Source organism: Stigmatopora argus, chromosome 9, assembly GCF_051989625.1.
Source record: "Stigmatopora argus isolate UIUO_Sarg chromosome 9, RoL_Sarg_1.0, whole genome shotgun sequence".
NCBI classification, from domain to species: domain Eukaryota; kingdom Metazoa; phylum Chordata; class Actinopteri; order Syngnathiformes; family Syngnathidae; genus Stigmatopora; species Stigmatopora argus.
In genome coordinates this window covers 13,195,137-13,216,483 of record NC_135395.1, presented here as the reverse complement: position 1 = coordinate 13,216,483, position 21,347 = coordinate 13,195,137, and the positions used below count along the sequence as shown (strand labels likewise).

Sequence of the window (21,347 nt, the reverse complement as noted above, 5' to 3'; positions counted from 1 at the left end):
TCTCCTATGAGTTGAAAGCATACATACTATGTGTACATACCCGTTAATCAACGGATTGAAATGAGTTTAGCGCTCATTAACAGTGCTTTATCACGTATTTCGAGCCTCTTACTGAGGCGTGCGTTTTATGGTCCTGGAAAAGGGATAAGAGCTGCATCTGGCAACCATACTTTAGGTTTCTTTCAGCTACAGCGACCGGGCCTTGGTTTCTTGTCTCCTCGTCGCATTCTCTCTACGAATAAAAAAAGTAAGGAATACACTTGCGGTTTGATTACACTTTCCTCAATGTAAACTTGTCCCTTCTCCGTTTTGATGTTAGCTGCCAATAAGATCGGAAACCCATTTATTGATGTATTTAGCAAATGCTAACGAATTAGCCTAATGTGGCTCTTACATACGCAGGCCGCTTTTGTTCTAAAACAAGGCGGAGGCGATTACGCGCGTAAATCTGTAAAACCGGGCAAATTATCACTATCTATTCATGTTGTTGCCTCTTCTACGGTAAAAGTAAGCGTTTCAATTTATTAAGCAACATTATGTGAGACGAAGATATTCAATTTTGGCAATCTTTAGTTTTTTTAATCGTGTATTACGTGCTTTCTTACGTTCGATGGGTTTGCCTTTAGACTCTTAAATCGAATATTATCGTGCATTGCTATAAACTAGTCGTAGTCTTCATGGCGCAAACCACGTGCGTGCAATATTAAAAATTGAACTCCTCGTGCCTGTATGACGTTGCATTTTGGAATTGGTTTTAGGTATTAATATTTTTCATTTAACTCTTGTTACAGATATGTGTGATGAGGGTTTTGTTGTACGAATCAGGGGTCTCCCTTGGTCTTGCTCAGTGGATGAAGTACAAAGATTTTTCTCAGGTTGGTCTTTTTTTTCATTTTTTCTTCAAAGCCTGAATAAAAAGTTGAGTTCGACGTAGAGGGAGACTATTGATTTTTTGGTTATGTTTTAGATTGTAAAGTTCTAAGCGATGGAGATGGTGGCGGCATCCACTTCACCTCCACAAAAGAGGGGCGTCCCAGTGGAGAGGCCTTTGTTGAGCTGGAAGCAGAAGAAGACCTCAAACTAGCCTTGAAGAAGGACAGAGAAACTATGGGGCACAGATATGTTGAGGGTGAGCAGTAGGGACGAATACCATTTGGGATAATCGACTAATCATATTGATCATATTGCAATATGGTGGATGATACAACCATTGCAGTGTTTGGCCTAGGTACAAAAGTTGTCCTGGATTAAAGTAGGGAGACTTGACTCCATTTTGGTCCCTAAAATTAGGTCAAATATCTTAATTGGCTATAGTTTTTGAGGTAAGCGTATCAGGCCAAAAATGCTAAAGCTACACAAAGCACATTAGAATTTTTGCCAATGCCACTGAATTGTTTTATCGCAAAAGAATCACTGTTGTTTTGTGTTATAACAGTGTTTAAATCAAACAATGTGGAGATGGACTGGGTCATGAAGCACACAGGTCCAAACTGTCCCGAGACAGTAGGAGATGGGCTCGTGCGACTACGAGGCCTCCCCTTTGGCTGCAGCAAAGAGGAAATTGTCCAGTTTTTCTCAGGTAAGAAGTTATCTAAATTTATCACTCTAATTTGAACTATCTTCTAGTCTATACCTTTCCATTCTGAGTCTGATTAACAACTTTTCGACTTACATAGCCCCTGTTACACTTTAAGCAAACACATTAATCTTGCAATAGAATGCTTCCCTTTTTATTGTAAAAAATAGGCAACGATCAATGACGCCTGATGTCCTTTAAAAAATATTTTCCATTTTTGAAAGGAAATGTTGTGAGTTAAGACATTCGTAATAAAAATTATTTTCCATTTTGAAAGGACATTTTCTGAGGTAAGACATGACTTCTGTAACAAAAAATATTTTCCATTTTTGAAAGGAAATTTTCAGAGTTAAGACATGACTTTCATAATAATAGTCTCTATCACCTGTTTTTATGAACAAATTGTACACTATTAAAATGGAACAATTCCCAAATCGCCCTCTTAATTCAAATGGAAAAAAAAGAATACTAAATGTTTTACCTTCTGTTTGCTGTCTTAGCACCGTGATCTCGACCCCGTTTTCTTCTTTAAAATCCTACCAACACATTTGAAAATGTTTTAGTGGCACAGAAGGCGTCTTAAAGTAATTTAAATGTCACCCACCAGATTTTGCCATTGTCAACATGTACGTTTAACCTCAACACAATTGCCCTTCTGCATCTTTCTCCCCATTTTCTTTTAAACCTTAAAAAAAAAAAACACCCGTCATCTTGTGTTTAAAATTGCCACTGACTCAAACTTTGTGTGATGATGTTTAGTGTTCTTAAAGTTTTTTTTCTGTCTCTCTTAGAGGCATTTTTTTCCTGTGATCGGGCATGTGATTTAATATGTTCCCCGCTGGGGTTATCTGTCCTTGGGTTGAAGGGTTGGAAATCGTGCCAAATGGGATAACATTGCCGGTGGACATCCAGGGGAGGAGTACGGGGGAGGCCTTCGTGCAGTTTGCTTCACAGGATATAGCTGAAAAGGCTCTAAAGAAACACAAGGAAAGAATAGGGCACAGGTGGGGATGGTTGGTTGGCTGGCTGGCTGGAAACATTGCTTTTTTATATATATATGGTGTGCACTCTCAACATGAAATCACTTACTTGAATTTTATTTGATGATTTATTTCTTGTATCTGTACCACAAACACACTAATCTTTATTCCCCTAGGTCTGGGCGATATAATGAATTTTTTAATCACTCATATTTTTTTGAAGTTACAAATGATTTGTAAAAATAATTTGTCTCCCAGAATGAAATTGAGCTAACATCTAGTCGATAATTAAACGGGAATAGTTTTCTAGGGTAAGTTTTAACTTTGTGTTTGGGGGTTCACAGCACAAGTAGGGGAAAAAAAAAACGTTTTCCTTTTCACCCTTCATCATGCAAATGATAATTTTGTTCAAAAAAAAATAACACCATGAAAACCTTGCATCCGCACACGTAGACATAACATTTTGAGTCAAGCCGATAATCCTACCATTTGGTCGTCTCCCAAATTTTCCAAGGAAAAAAAAACAACAACAAAAAACCCACATTTTGATCCTTAGGCCATATCGCTCAGACCTAGATTCTATTATGCAACACAGTGACATTGTTCCACAGTAACAGTTGTCAATTGAAATTGAACACATGCACAAATTTAGCAGACATAAGTACCGGTTTACATTGGTAAGGATAATGCCTGGTGGTGCATCACAGGCCAACTGAGCTGAAGGACACGGAGCCCACCTTCACAGGTAACACTTACCGAACTTCAAAAAGCTCCACGACGGCTGTTGCGGCTTTTAATTTTAAAATCTAAATGTAGTCTCTTAACCATGAGAAAATTGAAATCAGGCACTATCCAATTTGGCAAGCTTTAATATAATTTTTTCTTTCAATTACATTTGGTGGATTAACACAAGTAGAAATAGTGCACTATTGTGACGGACTGATTTTACATAGACTCGGGTGTTTTTTATAATTTTTTTATCCCCCCGATCCGAATTGTAATCTCCCCATGCACGTAGGTACATTGAGATCTTCAAGAGTAGCCGGGCTGAAGTGCGAACGCATTACGAGCCCCAGCGGAAGCCCATGGGCATGCAGAGGCCCAGCCCTTACGACCGGCCCTCCGGGGGGCGCGGCGGCGGCGGTGGTGGCGGTGGAGGCGGCGGCTACAGCATGATGAACCGAGGGGGCTCGTACGAACGAATACGGCGCGGAGGCTACGGAGGAGGTGTGTCGAGCGGACGAAGAAGTGAAAACCGATTTGGTGATCGATTAATTGTTGCTGAATTCTCTCCATTCATGCCCACGAGGCGCTCAGGCGGCCGTGCGGCTCCAAACCATTCCTTCCTAAAAAACCCTGCTGGTTTTTCCATCGCGCAGGCGGTTCGGAGGGCCGGTACAACGACGGCGCCGGCTCGTCCTTCCAGAGCACGACGGGCCACTGCGTCCACATGAGGGGCCTCCCGTACAGAGCCACCGAATCGGACATTTACATTGTAAGGCGCAGTTGAAATGGAGAGGCTAATGTTTCGGTCTGTGTGGGCTTGTTTGTCACAGTTTTTAATCCTTTGTGAATGGTGGCCATTTGTTCACGACAAGGAAGCTAATTGTAGCGGTGACCGACTGTGATCTTCCCTACTGTGTTGAAAACCTAATTCCAAAGCGTCCTCTACTTTTGGCAGTTCTTCTCTCCGTTAAACCCAGTGCGGGTCCACATTGAGGTGGGTCCGGACGGCCGGGTAACCGGGGAAGCAGACGTGGAGTTCGCGACGCACGAGGATGCGGTGGCCGCCATGTCCAAGGACAAAGCTAACATGCGTGAGTTGGGAATCAGTTGTGGTCACGTGACGGGGAACTGTCTACTGTCTTCATGTTTTTTTCCCCTTTTGCTTCTTTTCAGAGCACCGCTACGTGGAGCTGTTTTTAAACTCAACAGCAGGTGGCAGTAATGGCGGCTACAGCAGCCAGATGATGGGGGGTGAGTACGGTTTACGGCAGACCACCAGAGGTGGGTAGTAGTGTGTTACTTTGTTACATATGCTTGAGTAACCTTTTGAGAAAAATTTACTTCTTAGAGTAGATCTACCAACTTTTACCTGATGAGATTTATGAAGAAATGCTACGCTTACTACTCTACACAAGTCGTTACATTTTGGCTCGTAATTTTTAATTTTTGCCAGACGCCCACAGTAAGTTTAGAAATTTTACCATTGTAAGATGTAAGGATAATCATGACTATTTTATCAATCAAGTGCAACAATGCAGTCACTTCTTTAAAGCGGCGTTTAAAAACAATCGGAGCACTTTGAGAGTTCAAATTTCAGCTTCTCCCCATTTTTATTTGGCACCGATAGACTACAGAAAACCGAAGATATGATGATTTAAATTTTAATGGTAGGACATTTTTGCTATTTTAAAGAGGACCCTTGTCTTTGGATGGGAGATGTTTCATTTCAGCATACTAAATTCTATATTTTTTTTGGCCTAATGGTCATGTGATAGGTTATACTAAAGTATGAAGACAACAGTTCACATTGATAATATTGGGGCAAAAATACGTTTAAGAAAACCTGAAATTGTAAGCAGTTGGTTGGGTGTGCTTTCCACCAAATACAACTTTTTTTACTTGCACTTGAGTAATATTTTTTTACCGCTAATCTTGACATTTTTGATTACACTATCATTTTGGCAGAACACACGCTTTGCTAATAAATACAGGGAATCTAATTTTGCATCCGCGTTTTATTTACTTTTGGTCTATCCCCAGGGAGTCAGTCGTCTTACAGCAGCAGCCAGATGAGTTCTGGCTATTCTAGCGGATACAGCAGCCAAGGAAACATGGGTGGCTACAGTGATTATAGTGAGTGCCATAGCGCCTGGCCTGAACGCCAATCTAAGTCTTGAAGAAGCGATTCACCCTGGAACTGCGAGGTCCTATAGTTTGTATTTTCTCTCTCTTGTTAGGTAACCAGGGTGGAATGGGAAGCAGTTACTATGGTGGAGGAGGTGGCAGCAGCAGAAGCTCCATGAATGGAATTGGAGGGGGTTGGGGAATGTAGATCTTTTTTCTCCCACCACTGCTTTTTTCCTTTTTGACTTGTTTTTTTTACTATTGTACCATTTTTGTTCAGTCAGGTTCAACTCAGTTTAGTAGTTTACTGCAAGAATCCATAACGTCCAGGTGTTGAACATGGTTCAGGTTAAGTGAAGTATTGATGATGGGTGAGGGTTGTTTTTTTTTCCGGGTGCATTTTCCTGAGATAGAAGAGGGATTTTTGTTGCTATCCAATTTCTCTGTCCTGTTGGTTTTTAGAACAAGGCAACTTAATTTTCCATTTTCCGGGATTGTCATTTTGTGTTCCCCGCACATTTCATAGATCAGAGTGCATGACCAGATATGTTTTAGACATTGTTTCTACTTAATAAAGCAGAAATGCTGCATTGTAATTTGCAGCATGTTTCAGATGTGACCGATTCAAAGACTTTCTCCATTGGAACCATCACTAGCGACTTAACTTGTCACCAACCGAGTTGCTATTTTATGTCTTCTGCCTCTAATGCTGTTTGTACTTTCTGTGAGTCAAGTTAATAAACTAGTTGGATTCTCATGGAAACTGCAATTTTTTTATTCATTCATTAAATACCAAGTTAAAAATGTCATACTCCGAGATAGAAAACATCTCTTGTGAGTGTACAATCCACTTGTTAATACATTCTAAAATAGTTTTTTTTTTATCACTACAATTTACAAAGGTGCAACACTGGACTGATAGAAACTTAAGCTCTTACTGTGATATTTCATTGAAGTGTGAATATAATCAAATTCTGTGGAGAGTGACCACCTCAAAATTAGAAATGCAAAGAACTATGGAACTGCCTCTGGACCAGACTAAACAGGCTATTTTGATTGAAAGTGGTGTGTATTTACATAGATTAGATCAAATGTAAACAACTGACCTTACATTTGAATGGAAAAATAACCCAAAACTAGTTCGCGTGTAAACATGGCAATCAATATTAATTCTTTAACAGCTATGCGCCAGGTTTGCGATGCATTAATGCGCCTCGGACGACACCAACTGACCTTCAAAAGCAGACGTGGCCAAACAGTACGGCGTGAGTTTGGGACGTCTGCTCGTCCGTGCTTTGTCAGGAAGTTTGGGGCGAACATCTTTGCGCCAACAAGGAGTGACACATATCACAAACCCTCACGGGACGAGGATACGAAGGTAAGGCGAGCTCGTTACTGGAGCAATTGCTGCAGTAAATATCCCCGCAGTTCCTGCAATGGTGCTGAAAATACGCAAATACTGCTTGTGAGTGCGAGATGTGGACCCGAAAGCAGAAATAAAAGGTACTTGCCTTTCTTCGGGAGATGGAGAACTCCTTTTCACATCGCTTGCACTGCGTGGCCTCGTCGTCTTTTAACCACGCGTGACCCTGCCAGGAAGAATGACTAGCCTTGGCACAATGCACGATCATGTAACACCACTTTGGGAGTTAGCGTTTTAGTTCATTTTTCCTACCTTCAGTGCTTTGTTCACCTCTTTAAAGTCCTCCATCTTGAGTTTGGACCTTGGGGAGATACGATGGTTTAAATTGTAGATGTCAGTGGCAACAAAAAGAGAATCAAGGGTCAAGTTGAAGAAGCACTGACTGGCTGAGATGGAGCCCCATCTCCTGCAAAGCCTGCTCCTGCTGTTCACACAACTCCTGCAGCTGCTGCTTCTCCTGCTTCAGGTCTCGGAGCTCCTGGAAATTACTTTTCTAGTTCATCCAAAAAGTTGCCATTTGAACTAACTGAACTATTTTTGGCTCATTTCACTTCTGAATTCCTGCCATAAAATGCTTTTCTAAACGTGACATTTTGACCGGTTTTATCTCGCTGTGAAATGTAATGATTACGCATTAACAATCCCAAGAAAAGCACCAATGGAGATAAAATTCCTGAATTACTGACGGCGTGCAGGCCTTGAAGTTGTTGCAGTTGCGTGCGAAGCTCAACGCTATTGTCCTGCTCTCTCTGGAGGGCTCTCTGAAGACTTTGTCGCTGCTCCCTCTCAAGCACGAGTTCCTTCTCAAAGCCGAGCCTCCCCACAGAGAAGACAATAAGTCAAAGGCCAACAATCGCAAACTACGCGAGGAAGTTGGAAGTACCTTTGTGCGTCCAGGTCGCTCAGTTGTTTTTCAAGCGAGTTTATTTTCCCCTCCAGCTCAGCCCTTAAATTTTTATCTGACTGGTTGCTCTTCTTACAATCCCGTTCTGAATCGTGAAGCCTGAAAAGCAAGTCAGTTAAGTAACATCAGTCAACATCGTCCATGTACAGTATTTCTGGACAATAAGTCGCTCCGGGTTGTCGCTATTTTGGCTAATACGCAGCCCACCGAAGATCCCGGTGGCTTAGTTTAGTTGTAGAGGTTTTCCATTGTCTATGTTGCTTTCGGTTGCTAGTTTTCAGTACACAAAAAAATACACTGTTAGCAACTACAATACCTTATTAAGCCTACCGGACTCGATACATGCAAAAATAAAAATAAACGTAGAATTTCTTTCATAAAACCGAACTGCTAAGGATCAATAATCCTTTGCAAAAATTATTAAACTGCTTAGGATATGTATAAATATAGTCCATACTGCAAGAGCTCTAAACTTTCTCAGCTGGTTGTGGCTAATGTTTATTCCATGGTTGGTGCATATATTTCAGAAGGTGTAGAATCCTGTATTTGAACATTATATAAATCACCCCCTGAGTATATAAGTCTTAGTCAAAGTAAGAAAAAAAGTGTGTAAAATACTGCAATCTCTGCACAAAAAGCGTACCTCAGCTCGAGATCAGCCATGGCTTTCACCATATCGTCTATTTTCTGCTCGAGCTGTTCCACCTCTGCCTGTTTTTTGGCCGTCTCTCGTTCAGAGTCCTGCGGAGTCCCAAAATCTGTCAAATTGTGTCACGCGTCTCAGCTGTAGTGGAAAGACGACCACTTACCTGTGCTTTGTGAAACATTTGAAGGTTCAGAGTTTTCACTTGGTCCAACTGGAGTCGCAAGGCTGCCAGCGAGTCCTGTTTCTCGTGAGAGTCCTTCTCCAGCAGGTTCATGGCCATCTCCATTTCCTGTTTCAGCACTGTCTGCAGCTCCAGCTCTCGCGCCAACTCCTGAAATGACCCAAAGTGAGATCTCAGACAAGCAGAAAAAAAAACACATTTTTGCTGAGTTGTCTCATATACTTCTTTTATAACATGCCAACATTTGAATAGCTGTAGAAACCGGGGACCCTGAAAGGATTAAATGTTTCTGCATCTGTAGTTCCGGGAGACTGACTATCGATACCTGACCTGGTGAATGCGTTTTTCCTCCTTGTATTGCTTCCACACAACATTATACATGTCATCCAGGCCTTGCCGGGTTTGCTTGTACGTCTCCAGCTCCGCCTGGCTGTCCTGAAGTGCAGCCTGGGTGTGCAAAATATCACTGTTTGGCACGCTTTTCATTCATTTCATTGTAGGAGCAGTCAATGAAAGCAATGCCATTCAGACCTCTTTCTTTTTCTGGCTGGAGAGCAAGATCTGCGCACTGTCCTCCCTCAGCTGTTCCTGTTCACCTCGCAGAGAGTTGATTCTGTCCGTAGCCGCCGCGAGCTAAAAAGAGAAATTGACGATCAGAAATGGTGGCCTGGGTTGTGATTTTCTGTCCTGGGGGTCCTTCCAGAATTGGAGGAGCTTTTACATCACCCTTTCAAGTTTTATTTTTACTAGAATAGCACTCTGAGACAGCAGACCTCCAACAAGTCAAAGCAAGAAGAATACCTGGAGTCTGGAGTACCTGCTAAAATTTCTTTTTTCTTCTTCTTCAGCAATCACAAAAATGTTTCAACATTGACAACACAATCAACTTCTGACCTCTTCGACGAGTTTGCTGTTGGTTTTCTCCAAACAGTCCATCTTCGCCTGAAGGTCCGTGACGGTTCCACTCAGGTGACGATTCAACTCCTCAATGTAATGCTTCTGATCCAAGATGGCGGTCATCTTAGCATCACTGACAAACATGAGAAGGTAATGAGAAAAAACGTGTGCTTTTGTCTTACATCAACGTCACTTCAGAGATTTTTTACTGACTCTTTGGGATTCTCAGTGCTGGTGGGGTCTTTGAGATAGAGGGAGAAGTCAATAACCCCTACCTAAAAGACACAGAAAAACAGCATGCATTGTCTGATTTAGTAATTAACCAGGGATGCGGTCTTGTTCTCCACCTGAGAATCCAGATCTTCGCCTTTAATGCACAGGTTTGCGTCGATTACATTGAGGCCAACCAGCAGCCCTCCCATTACTGCACCTTCCTCCTCCATCATGAGAGCTTCAGGCTCATAGAACTCACTAGAACACAATCGTGGATGTTTTTCAATATGACCGATTTATAACATAGACCTTTCAGACGTGGTAAACTGTAAAACTCACCTCAGGAGATCTTTACGGTCCAGCAAGACTTTCATGTAGTCCGCCATTGTCTTTTGCATGAGCGCTAAATGCAGCCATGCCCTTCCTCTCCCCAAACCAGTCCTACAAATAAATTAACGATGAATTTAATAATTTTCTATAACCCATTACAGGGCTCAGACAACCAATGGTGCGCACATTTTGCTCAGGCAAAAAATCATTTAGACTACATTCTTAAATGAAAGGGTCACCGTAATACACCAAACAATGGCACCGACTTTATAGTGGGTTTGCTTTTAAAGTTTAAAAAACAGATGTGCGTTTATTATGAAATAAGCCCTATTTACACTAGTTTTTTTTGCAAATAAAAGCAATATTTCAAATATTTCTGAGAAAGAAGCACGTTTCCATGGAAGGCCAATTTTTGAAAAATTCTCATCAATTCTTCCATCCCATGTGATTTTACTGAAGATAGGATCCTAAAACATTTTGCATGTGGAGTAACTCTCATGTGATTGGATTTCAAGTCCCGCGGTGTATAATTAAAAAAAATGTTTCCATCATATAAATATATAGTTTTTTTTACCGATATGGTATAGCCAATGACTTAAATGAGTGTTATATTAAGAATTAAAATGACAATTTAATTTAATTTTTGGGTATTGCTGCTTGACGTAAATGGCACTCTGAAAAACAGCATGTTTCTTAGTGATGAGAGATCATCATTAAGGTCGTACAAGAATTAGAATAAGGGGCCTATCTGAGATAGTCTGTAACAGAGATTCCTCCAGAAAAGTATACAAAAAGAAAAGTAAAAATCAGTAAGACCCTTTCATTTCCCCAAAGCATACTTGATTCCCGGCAGGTCTCTTGCGCTTGTCACAATGTTGGCAGATTCTGGACACAAGGTCTCAGTCAGCTCCAGAGGGCCCCAAATGGATTTATTCTGACCAATGAATGACTTCTTGGCTGAAAATAGTTTTGCAAAAGCCCACGCATAAACACACAGAATGCCTTTAGATTTGATGTTTTGCAGGTCGGTCACCTTTTAGCCCATGTTTGAGGCAGTGCTCCAGGACTAAGAAGAACTGCTGCAAAGGCGGGTAATCGGCATCCAAAGTCCTGCCCAAATTCAGCGAGGACTTGATTAAAACTTTGATGCTTAGCTTCAGCATGCTGAGAAGATTGGATCGTTCTATTTCCATGGGCTCTTTGGAGTGTGACACTGAATTTTCACAGAAAACACAAGCATGAAAATAAACCAGTAACACTTGCATTCAAAAACATAGACTAATGAATGACTAATGAATTTTTCAAGCATTTGTTCACTATCTTGGGTATACATATAATACGTCATTTGTTCTTATTACTGAGACAATTTAATGCACGTGTAAGAAAACTGTCTATGGCACAGATTTGCTTTATCAGCAACATCGTTATTAGTAGAATTATTATACATGACTTTATACAGGCAAACAAATGAATTTTATGCTTCTGGGATCATGTGGCTTTCCTCGAACTTGTATATGACTTTGGCTGACGTCTAACTAAAGTGTTCATCCGATATCCTTAAACTCCATTTAAAAATATATATTTTTTTTTTTACTCTTTTAAAAGCATGTGTGCTCTAGTAATGACGTTTTTACTATACTATGGATTTACTTGAAATAATACTATACTAGTATTATAGTATAATACTAGTAATATAATAGTATTAATAGTATAAAAGTAATATAATTATAGTATTATTACAAGTAAATCCATAGTATAGTAAAAACGTCATTACTAGAGCACACATGCTTTTAAAAGAGTTAAAAAAACAACAATATATATATTTAAATTGAGTTTAAGGATATCGGATGAACACTTTAGTTACACGTCAGCCAAAGTTATATATATACAAGTTCGAGGAAAGCCACATGATCCCAGAAGCATAAAATTCATTTGTTTGCCTGTATAAAGTCATGCGTTTGAAAGAAGACAGCCAAAAGTTAATTTGTCGAGGATGTCGGTAATCTATCACGCCTACCTGGAAGCTTCTTTCCCGTGCGGTTGATCTCGGTTTGGGGCTCCTTGTCATCCGTGAGGTTCTCAGCGGAGCTATGTGCGGAGTTCCTCCGGGTAGAAGCGTAGCTCACCCCGCTGCTGAGCGTCCCCGTGGCCTTCCGAGCCAGCGAAAGGAGAGATCCTGACCAGCTGCTCTCCGACGATGACCTCTCAGTCCGGCCGAGGGCATTGTTGTTGCAGGCGTTCTTGTCAGGCTCTTCGTTAGAAAGTTTGGAGACCTCTAACTCATGTTTTGTAGGGTCTTCAATTACAGCTGTGTTTACTTCCCCTAAGTCGTCGGCCATGTTTGCCCCCACTTTCGTGACAGCCACGTGACACGCGTCAGTCTCTTTATTTTGGTGGTTATTAAACCTCGTAAACTTTGAGTATCGCCACCTATAGACAGGAGATGGGAAATATATTCGCATTCAATAAAATAAAACTTCAACTGTAATATAATTTCAACCCATGCCCTAAATTTTAGTTAAACAAATTATAAAATACTAACACGAAAGGGAATAAAATTGTTCAATATATTTATTAGATTATATTTAAATCCGCGGTGTCAAACAAGGGCCCGCTTGCAAAGAATATATATTTTTTGTCACTGTAAACATGGTCAAACATAGTTACTGTGAAAACCAGTTTGGTAACTCCATGTGGCACTTCATAAATATCTAATAAAGTAAAGGACATAACTTTTTAACCCCCTGCCAAATTTCTCTTGGGCTGTGGAAAATTAGGAAAATATTATTGAATATTGCCCTTGAAAGAAGCTTAAACTCACCTTATATTCTGTTATACTTCTTAGTTATAACACTAGATGGATCTGTTTAATAAACTTCTATGATCCTGACAATAATTTAAAAGCAGGAAACTGTAGAATTTTAGTATTTTGTTTTATCTAACCCTTGTTAGAAAACTGCCCATATTTTTGTCAGGAGAAAAAAAGTAACTTTTGTCTTGTTTTGTTTTTAACTCAAGTTGAATGTTTTTATTGTTTGTTGTTATACCTACTTTGAGGCTTTGAAAAATACATCTTTATAATAGCTTTTGTGTAGAGGTATGGAGTTTGTATAATGCAGAGCTTGAGACGCTTTATAATGTTTTTACTCCCAGTTGTTTATGTTTCTGGAGGGTAAAACTGAAGACATAGTTGTGGTCTTATTTTGCTTGGGCTGTCTATTTCTGCCTGAGCCCCCCAAAACCCCCACCCTTACTTTTTCTGTGGTGAGAGATACAAATATCACTTTCAGAAAAGTCCCCACTATTAAAATCAAATCATGACTTTTTTTCCTATTCCAAATGATTAAAAAAAAAGAGTATAGGATCCATTGAAATTTTAAATTGTATTTTTGAATCTTCCCTTTGCTGTTTCCCTGTAGATGATCAAGAAGGATTTTTAAAACATTCCATGATTCAAAACTATGTCAGTGACATTCTTTGGATGTGTGGTGTCGTCCTGGAGGTCAGTAAATTGTGCAATTGTGGTATTTTTGTGTTTTAGCCATTCAGTTGTTAACCTACTTCCTCTGGGTTCTTGACCTGTCGCATAATCTTTTGGATGTCAATTGGCTGACTGAAAAACTTGATTTCACCAATAAAATGTCTTGCTAAATTTACAAATGATTTCCTTATCCAGGTCCTGAGCTAACGAAGCAGCCCCAAATGGTTATACTTCACCAACAGTATGATTTTTTTATATAGTCCAGCACCCACCGCCGACATTCATACACACGCAGCCTTCCTTCTAAACACTTTGTTTTCATTTACTAACAGAGTAAAAGTTTGTAAGTTTTTGTTTTAGTAAACCAAACCTGAAACATTCTTTTTTTGTTTGTTTGAGTAAAGTCTTCCAATGACTATCATCTAGTTTTGTTACTTATTTAAAGTTTGTCAACAATGATGTTAACATGCGCCAGAGATTTATGAATGTTATGAAAGCCCTGACACACGAAGGGAATGCAATGAACTATTTACACTGCGGTGTAAAAATATACTTCATCAGCTCAGTTACCGGAATACTTTATATACAATATGTTGTATATCATATCATGACCCAAAATTTCTTGGTTCATATCTACGAACTAAAAGTGTTTTTCCCCCAGCCGATGACAGCGATAGACATCAAATCCATTTTAACCAAGATGGCTGGCATAGGAAGATTATCTTTCAGTGCCTTTGACTGCCATAGATGTCCAATCCATTTTAAAGGCATAGCATCCCATAAAACTAAGCTTTCATTTCAAACTATTCCACAAAATCTAGGTTTTCATAAAGAGCAAAGCTTTCCACAATACTAGTGTCCTACAAGTGCAATCAGTGGATCGGCGTCAGGTGCTTCTTGCAGCCCAACCCCCGTTGCTTCAACTGAGTCCGACCGAGTCTGTGCTGGATGTTTCGGAACAAAATGCTGGCCCAACCCACAGCGGCCCTCGAGGACCCCTGTTGCAGACTCTCCAAGCCAGTCCAAGTCTTTTTCTGGACCTATTGTAAATGTTGGCCATCAAAATGCAGACTTTTGACCATTTTGACTCATTTAAGAGCAACTTTGTTGAATATTTCACCCATTTCATTATATGCAGCGGTGTATGATGACACTAAAGGCTTTTCATTTTATTTAAAGGCATAGCATCCCATAAAACTAAGCTTTCATTTCAAACTATTCCACAAAATCTAGGTTTTCATAAAGAGCAAAGCTTTCCACAATACTAGTGTCCTACAAGTGCAATCAGTGGATCGGCGTCAGGTGCTTCTTGCAGCCCAACCCCCGTTGCTGTGCTGGATGTTTCGGAACAAAATGCTGGCCCAACCCACAGCGGCCCTCGAGGACCCCTGTTGCAGACTCTCCAAGCCAGTCCAAGTCTTTTTCTGGACCTATTGTAAACGTTGGCCATCAAAATGCAGACTTTTGACCATTTTGACTCATTTAAGAGCACCTTTGTTGAATATTTCACCCATTTCATTATATGCAGCGGTGTATGATATGATGACACTAAAGGCTTTTCATTTGATTTAAAGGCATAGCATCCCATAAAACTAAGCTTTCATTTCAAACTATTCCACAAAATGTAGGTTTTCATAAAGAGCAAAGCTTTCCACAATACTAGTGTCCCACAAGTGCAATCAGTGGATTGGCGTCAGGTGCTTCTTGCAGCCCAACCCCCGTTGCTGTGCTGGATGTTTCGGAACAAAATGCTGGCCCAACCCACAGCGGCCCTCGAGGACCCCTGTTGCAGACTCTCCAAGCCAGTCCAAGTCTTTTTCTGGACCTATTGTAAACGTTGGCCATCAAAATGCAGACTTTTGACCATTTTGACTCATTTAAGAGCACCTTTGTTGAATATTTCACCCATTTCATTATATGCAGCGGTGTATGATATGATGACACTAAAGGCTTTTCATTTGATTTAAAGGCATAGCATCCCATAAAACTAAGCTTTCATTTCAAACTATTCCACAAAATGTAGGTTTTCATAAAGAGCAAAGCTTTCCACAATACTAGTGTCCCACAAGTGCAATCAGTGGATTGGCGTCAGGTGCTTCTTGCAGCCCAACCCCCGTTGCTGTGCTGGATGTTTCGGAACAAAATGCTGGCCCAACCCACAGCGGCCCTCGAGGACCCCTGTTGCAGACTCTCCAAGCCAGTCCAAGTCTTTTTCTGGACCTATTGTAAACGTTGGCCATCAAAATGCAGACTTTTGACCATTTTGACTCATTTAAGAGCACCTTTGTTGAATGATATTTCACCCATTTCATTATATGCAGCGGTGTATGATGACACTAAAGGCTTTTCATTTGATTTAAAGGCATAGCATCCCATAAAACTAAGCTTTCATTTCAAACTATTCCACAAAATGTAGGTTTTCATAAAGAGCAAAGCTTTCCACAATACTAGTGTCCTACAAGTGCAATCAGTGGATTGCCGTCAGGTGCTTCTTGCAGCCCAACCCCCGTTGCTTCAACTGAGTCCGAGTCTGTGCTGGATGTTTCGAAAAAAAAATGCTGGCCCAACCCACAGCGGCCCTCGAGGACCCCTGTTGCAGACTCTCCAAGCCAGTCCAAGTCTTTTTCTGGACCTATTGTAAACGTTGGCCATCAAAATGCAGACTTTTGACCATTTTGACTCATTTAAGAGCACCTTTGTTGAATATTTCACCCATTTCATTATATGCAGCGGTGTATGATATGATGACACTAAAGGCTTTTCATTTGATTTAAAGGCATAGCATCCCATAAAACTAAGCTTTCATTTCAAACTATTCCACAAAATGTAGGTTTTCATAAAGAGCAAGCTTTCCACAATACTAGTGTCCTACAAGTGCAATCAGTGGATTGCCGTCAGGTGCTTCTTGGAGCCCAACCCCCGTTGCTTCAACTGAGTCCGAGTCTGTGCTGGATGTTTCGAAAAAAAAATGCTGGCCCAACCCACAGCGGCCCTCGAGGACCCCTGTTGCAGACTCTCCAAGCCAGTCCAAGTCTTTTTCTGGACCTATTGTAAATGTTGGCCATCAAAATGCAGACTTTTGACCATTTTGACTCATTTAAGAGCACCTTTGTTGAATATTTCACCCATTTCATTATATGCAGCGGTGTATGATATGATGACACTAAAGGCTTTTCATTTGATTTAAAGGCATAGCATCCCATAAAACTAAGCTTTCATTTCAAACTATTCCACAAAATGTAGGTTTTCATAAAGAGCAAAGCTTTCCACAATACTAGTGTCCCACAAGTGCAATCAGTGGATTGGCGTCAGGTGCTTCTTGCAGCCCAACCCCCGTTGCTGTGCTGGATGTTTCGGAACAAAATGCTGGCCCAACCCACAGCGGCCCTCGAGGACCCCTGTTGCAGACTCTCCAAGCCAGTCCAAGTCTTTTTCTGGACCTATTGTAAATGTTGGCCATCAAAATGCAGACTTTTGACCATTTTGACTCATTTAAGAGCACCTTTGTTGAATGATATTTCACCCATTTCATTATATGCAGCGGTGTATGATGACACTAAAGGCTTTTCATTTGATTTAAAGGCATAGCATCCCATAAAACTAAGCTTTCATTTCAAACTATTCCACAAAATCTAGGTTTTCATAAAGAGCAAAGCTTTCCACAATACTAGTGTCCCACAAGTGCAATCAGTGGATTGGCGTCAGGTGCTTCTTGCAGCCCAACCCCCGTTGCTGTGCTGGATGTTTCGGAACAAAATGCTGGCCCAACCCACAGCGGCCCTCGAGGACCCCTGTTGCAGACTCTCCAAGCCAGTCCAAGTCTTTTTCTGGACCTATTGTAAATGTTGGCCATCAAAATGCAGACTTTTGACCATTTTGACTCATTTAAGAGCACCTTTGTTGAATGATATTTTACCCATTTCATTATATGCAGCGGTGTATGATGACACTAAAGGCTTTTCATTTGATTTAAAGGCATAGCATCCCATAAAACTAAGCTTTCATTTCAAACTATTCCACAAAATGTAGGTTTTCATAAAGAGCAAAGCTTTCCACAATACTAGTGTCCTACAAGTGCAATCAGTGGATCGGCGTCAGGTGCTTCTTGCAGCCCAACCCCCGTTGCTTCAACTGAGTCCGAGTCTGTGCTGGATGTTTCGAAAAAAAAATGCTGGCCCAACCCACAGCGGCCCTCGAGGACCCCTGTTGCAGACTCTCCAAGCCAGTCCAAGTCTTTTTCTGGACCTATTGTAAACGTTGGCCATCAAAATGCAGACTTTTGACCATTTTGACTCATTTAAGAGCACCTTTGTTGAATATTTCACCCATTTCATTATATGCAGCGGTGTATGATGACACTAAAGGCTTTTCATTTGATTTAAAGGCATAGCATCCCATAAAACTAAGCTTTCATTTCAAACTATTCCACAAAATGTAGGTTTTCATAAAGAGCAAAGCTTTCCACAATACTAGTGTCCCACAAGTGCAATCAGTGGCTTGGCGTCAGGTGCTTCTTGCAGCCCAACCCCCGTTGCTGTGCTGGATGTTTCGGAACAAAATGCTGGCCCAACCCACAGCGGCCCTCGAGGACCCCTGTTGCAGACTCTCCAAGCCAGTCCAAGTCTTTTTCTGGACCTATTGTAAATGTTGGCCATCAAAATGCAGACTTTTGACCATTTTGACTCATTTAAGAGCACCTTTGTTGAATGATATTTTACCCATTTCATTATATGCAGCGGTGTATGATGACACTAAAGGCTTTTGATTTGATGTAAAGGCATAGCATCCCATAAAACTAAGCTTTCATTTCAAACTATTCCACAAAATGTAGGTTTTCATAAAGAGCAAGCTTTCCACAATACTAGTGTCCTACAAGTGCAATCAGTGGATTGCCGTCAGGTGCTTCTCTTGCCCAACCCCCGTTGCTTCTACAAACCCTTTGCCCACCCCCCAGCTAATTGGTGACGGCGAGGAGGTGATCGTTACGATCCGTCCCAAAAAATGGCAAATGAAAAAGCACTATGTAAACGCTAAACGATTATCCCCCGACTTAAACCCAGCCGGGAAGAAAAATATCATGGAACATTTCAGGATGAATACTTTTAGAGTGACCTCTTCCAAAAAAAAAAAACAATTGCCTCCGCCAAGGACCTTTTTCAATTTAACTTTACGTGACAGATCTCCAATCCATACATATTGCGGACATACGGTTAAATAAATGGTCAGGGAAAAATGTATGATGACGCAGAAATTATTTTTTTTGCCTTGACGGAGACACTGGCGGCGATTGTTAAACAACTTTAAAAATGTTTCAAGGGAAAAAAAGCCTTACTATACAGTGTGCTTGTTTTCTGGGAGTTTCCACTGTTTGTAAATCCATCTGGCAGTTTTAGCCAGCGGCGATGACAGATTTTAGCTCCTGGATGCCACAAATTAGTCATAATGGTTGGACTCTAGTCATTTTCTCTTCCTAAAAATCCAAAAGTTAATATGTATTTGACTATTTGACTGCGGTTTCAAAGTAAACCATCACACACACACACATACACACACACACGCGCGCACAGACGCGCGCACAGACGCGCGCACAGACGCGCGCACAGACGCGCGCACAGACGCGCGCACAGACGCGCGCACAGACGCGCGCACAGACGCGCGCACAGACGCGCGCACAGACGCGCGCACAGACGCGCGCACAGACGCGCGCACAGACGCGCGCACAGACGCGCGCACAGACGCGCGCACAGACGCGCGCACAGACGCGCGCACAGACGCGCGCACAGACCCGCGCACACAGACGCGCGTGCGCACAGACACACGCGCGCACAGACACACGCGCGCACAGACACAGACACGCGCACAGACACAGATACGCGTGTAATGGTTTACTTTGAAACCACAGTCAAATAGTCAAGTACATATTGACTTTTGGCTTTTAAGGACGAGAATATATATATATATATATATATATATATATATATATATATATATATATATATATATATATATATATATATATATATATATATATATATATATATATATATATATATATATATATATATATAAATGGGTTCAATAAAACTGAATACAGCAGTTTCAAAATAAACCATTACACACACACACACATATATATATATATATATATATATATATATATATATATATATATATATATATATATATATATATATATATAGGGGTTCAATAAAACTGAATACAGCAGTTTCAAATTAAACCATTACACACACACACACACACACATATATATATATATATATATATATATATATATATATATATATATATATATATATATATATATATATATATATATATATATATATATATATATATATATATATATATATATATAATGGTTTATACTGTATTCAGTTTTATTGATTTGAGAATACACATCTCTTTGGTAGCTATACAAAATAGCTCTGGTCCATCTTATGGTGCCGATATAATTCCGTTTTTCAAAATAAATCATTCATTGATTCAATAGTTTTCCGCACCGCTTTACTTCGCAGGGGTTGCAGGGATGCTGGAGCCTATCACGGCCAACTATGGCTTGCCAGCCAATCACAGGGCACTGAGACGAAAACACGCTGATTAACTTCAAATGACTTCAGGTGGTGGGGCTAGGCACACTGTATCTCAGACCTATTGCACGCCAGTCAGGTATAACAATAATTATAACATTTATTTTAATGTCTTACGAGTTAGTTGCTTGTTATAATGAACAAGTGTGCGTTTATTTTGATGTCTTACGAGTTACTTACTTGTTATAGTGAACAAGTGTGCCTTTAGTTTGATCTGAAGATCGCCATGTTGAGCTCCGCTAAGCAAGCATGGGTTAAGGTTAAACCTCAAGCTTAAATTTTAATGTTATTTTGCTAAATTATGTATTGGGCAAGTATTCATAAGAACCGAGCGGTGTTCTTAACGCGGTGGTTATTGTTACGGGATTCCAACTGTCTTTTTTTGTGTGGAAATATCATGCTAATGAGCGATTAGCACGAGGCTAGCGCTAGCCGCGAATGGCTAATCGCTACGCTAGCAGGGAGTCCACGTAGTCGTAGTGCTTCTAACTGTACTTTATTGTGGATGCTAAATGAGCGTTAGTTAAGCTAATGTTCATACTCCTATGATTTTGTTTGTAAAAATACACTTGTTTGTCGGTGCGAATGGGCTCAAAGTTTTGGTTAATGATGTTAAATGCAATTGTGATTGATTGACACACATTGTATGGCATGCACTTGTTGTAGTGTATGTACACGATGGAATTAAGGCTATAAATGTTTGTTTAGAAAGCAGACTAAACTCTGTCCCTGTGTGGCTTTTTAAAGTTGACGGACATCTTCCTGGACAGCGGCTTGAGTTCTAAAAGGCCTGGGGCCACCTGGTCTGACTGCACCACGCCGGCCTGGCTCAGTACCTCCGGGACACTAAAGTGAAGTTCAACCTGGACGGCATGGATGGACGGACGGCATGGATGGACGGACGGCATGGACGGACGGACGGCATGGACGGACGGACGGCATGGACGGACGGACGGCATGGACGGACGGACGGCATGGACGGACGGCAGGGACGGACGGCATGGATGGACGGCACAGACGGACGGACGGCGGATTTATGGATACTTCTTCACAGTGGCGTTTTGGACACTTTTCTCCCCAGTGGAGTTTTGGACACTTTTTGGACACTTTTCTCCCCAGTGGAGTTTTGGACACTTTTTTTCTCCCCAGTGGAGTTTTGGACACTTTTTTTCTCCCCAGTGGAGTTTTGGACACTTTTTTCTCCCCAGTGGAGTTTTGGACACTTTTTTTCTCCCCAGTGGAGTTTTGGACACTTTTT

General features: G+C 40.9%; 2 protein-coding genes across 7 annotated transcripts; one reads left to right on the top strand and one right to left on the bottom strand.

Moving 5' to 3' along the window:
* The first annotated feature begins 99 nt into the window (after nucleotides 1-99).
* Nucleotides 100-6,169, top strand: hnrnph1 (heterogeneous nuclear ribonucleoprotein H1). Of its 6 annotated transcripts, none has more exons than XM_077608831.1 (11): nucleotides 100-247; nucleotides 792-875; nucleotides 968-1,129; nucleotides 1,436-1,579; nucleotides 2,442-2,580; nucleotides 3,575-3,819; nucleotides 3,936-4,051; nucleotides 4,238-4,373; nucleotides 4,456-4,563; nucleotides 5,323-5,415; nucleotides 5,520-6,169. In XM_077608831.1, exons 2-11 carry the CDS (start codon nucleotides 794-796, stop codon nucleotides 5,612-5,614), a joined length of 1,320 nt encoding a protein of 439 aa, XP_077464957.1. In that variant the 5' UTR covers nucleotides 100-247; nucleotides 792-793; the 3' UTR covers nucleotides 5,615-6,169. The 6 variants fall into 6 exon arrangements, with proteins under 6 accessions (XP_077464957.1, XP_077464959.1, XP_077464958.1 ...); XM_077608833.1 differs by having other exon boundaries at nucleotides 169-247; nucleotides 786-875; nucleotides 3,575-3,783; XM_077608832.1 differs by having other exon boundaries at nucleotides 169-247; nucleotides 786-875; nucleotides 4,456-4,533.
* On the bottom strand, nucleotides 6,158-12,372 carry rufy1 (RUN and FYVE domain containing 1). Its single transcript, XM_077608829.1, has 17 exons — nucleotides 12,018-12,372; nucleotides 11,034-11,213; nucleotides 10,840-10,957; nucleotides 10,010-10,111; nucleotides 9,805-9,928; nucleotides 9,671-9,732; nucleotides 9,455-9,590; nucleotides 9,092-9,193; nucleotides 8,891-9,007; nucleotides 8,543-8,710; nucleotides 8,377-8,474; nucleotides 7,713-7,832; nucleotides 7,516-7,645; nucleotides 7,213-7,307; nucleotides 7,082-7,130; nucleotides 6,918-6,995; nucleotides 6,158-6,848 (listed from the first exon to the last, which is right to left on the bottom strand). The coding sequence occupies exons 1-17, from the start codon at nucleotides 12,337-12,339 to the stop codon at nucleotides 6,705-6,707; spliced, it is 2,145 nt and encodes a 714-aa protein (XP_077464955.1). The 5' UTR covers nucleotides 12,340-12,372; the 3' UTR covers nucleotides 6,158-6,704.
* Between the last annotated feature and the right edge of the window lie 8,975 nt (nucleotides 12,373-21,347).

Excerpts from the sequence above, each read along its gene's own strand:
- rufy1 (XM_077608829.1), bottom strand. The coding sequence starts at position 12,339 with ATGGCCGACGACTTAGGGGAAGTAAACACAGCTGTAATTGAAGACCCT. Across the intron at positions 9,591-9,670 it reads AGCACTGAGAATCCCAAAGA|TGATGCTAAGATGACCGCCA; the intron begins GTCAGTAAAAAA and ends CATGTTTGTCAG. Across the intron at positions 7,646-7,712 it reads AGCGACCTGGACGCACAAAG|GCTCGGCTTTGAGAAGGAAC; the intron begins GTACTTCCAACT and ends CTCTGTGGGGAG.
- hnrnph1 (XM_077608831.1), top strand. The coding sequence starts at position 794 with ATGTGTGATGAGGGTTTTGTTGTACGAATCAGGGGTCTCCCTTGGTCT. Across the intron at positions 3,820-3,935 it reads AAGAAGTGAAAACCGATTTG|GCGGTTCGGAGGGCCGGTAC; the intron begins GTGATCGATTAA and ends TCCATCGCGCAG. Across the intron at positions 4,374-4,455 it reads CAAGGACAAAGCTAACATGC|AGCACCGCTACGTGGAGCTG; the intron begins GTGAGTTGGGAA and ends GCTTCTTTTCAG.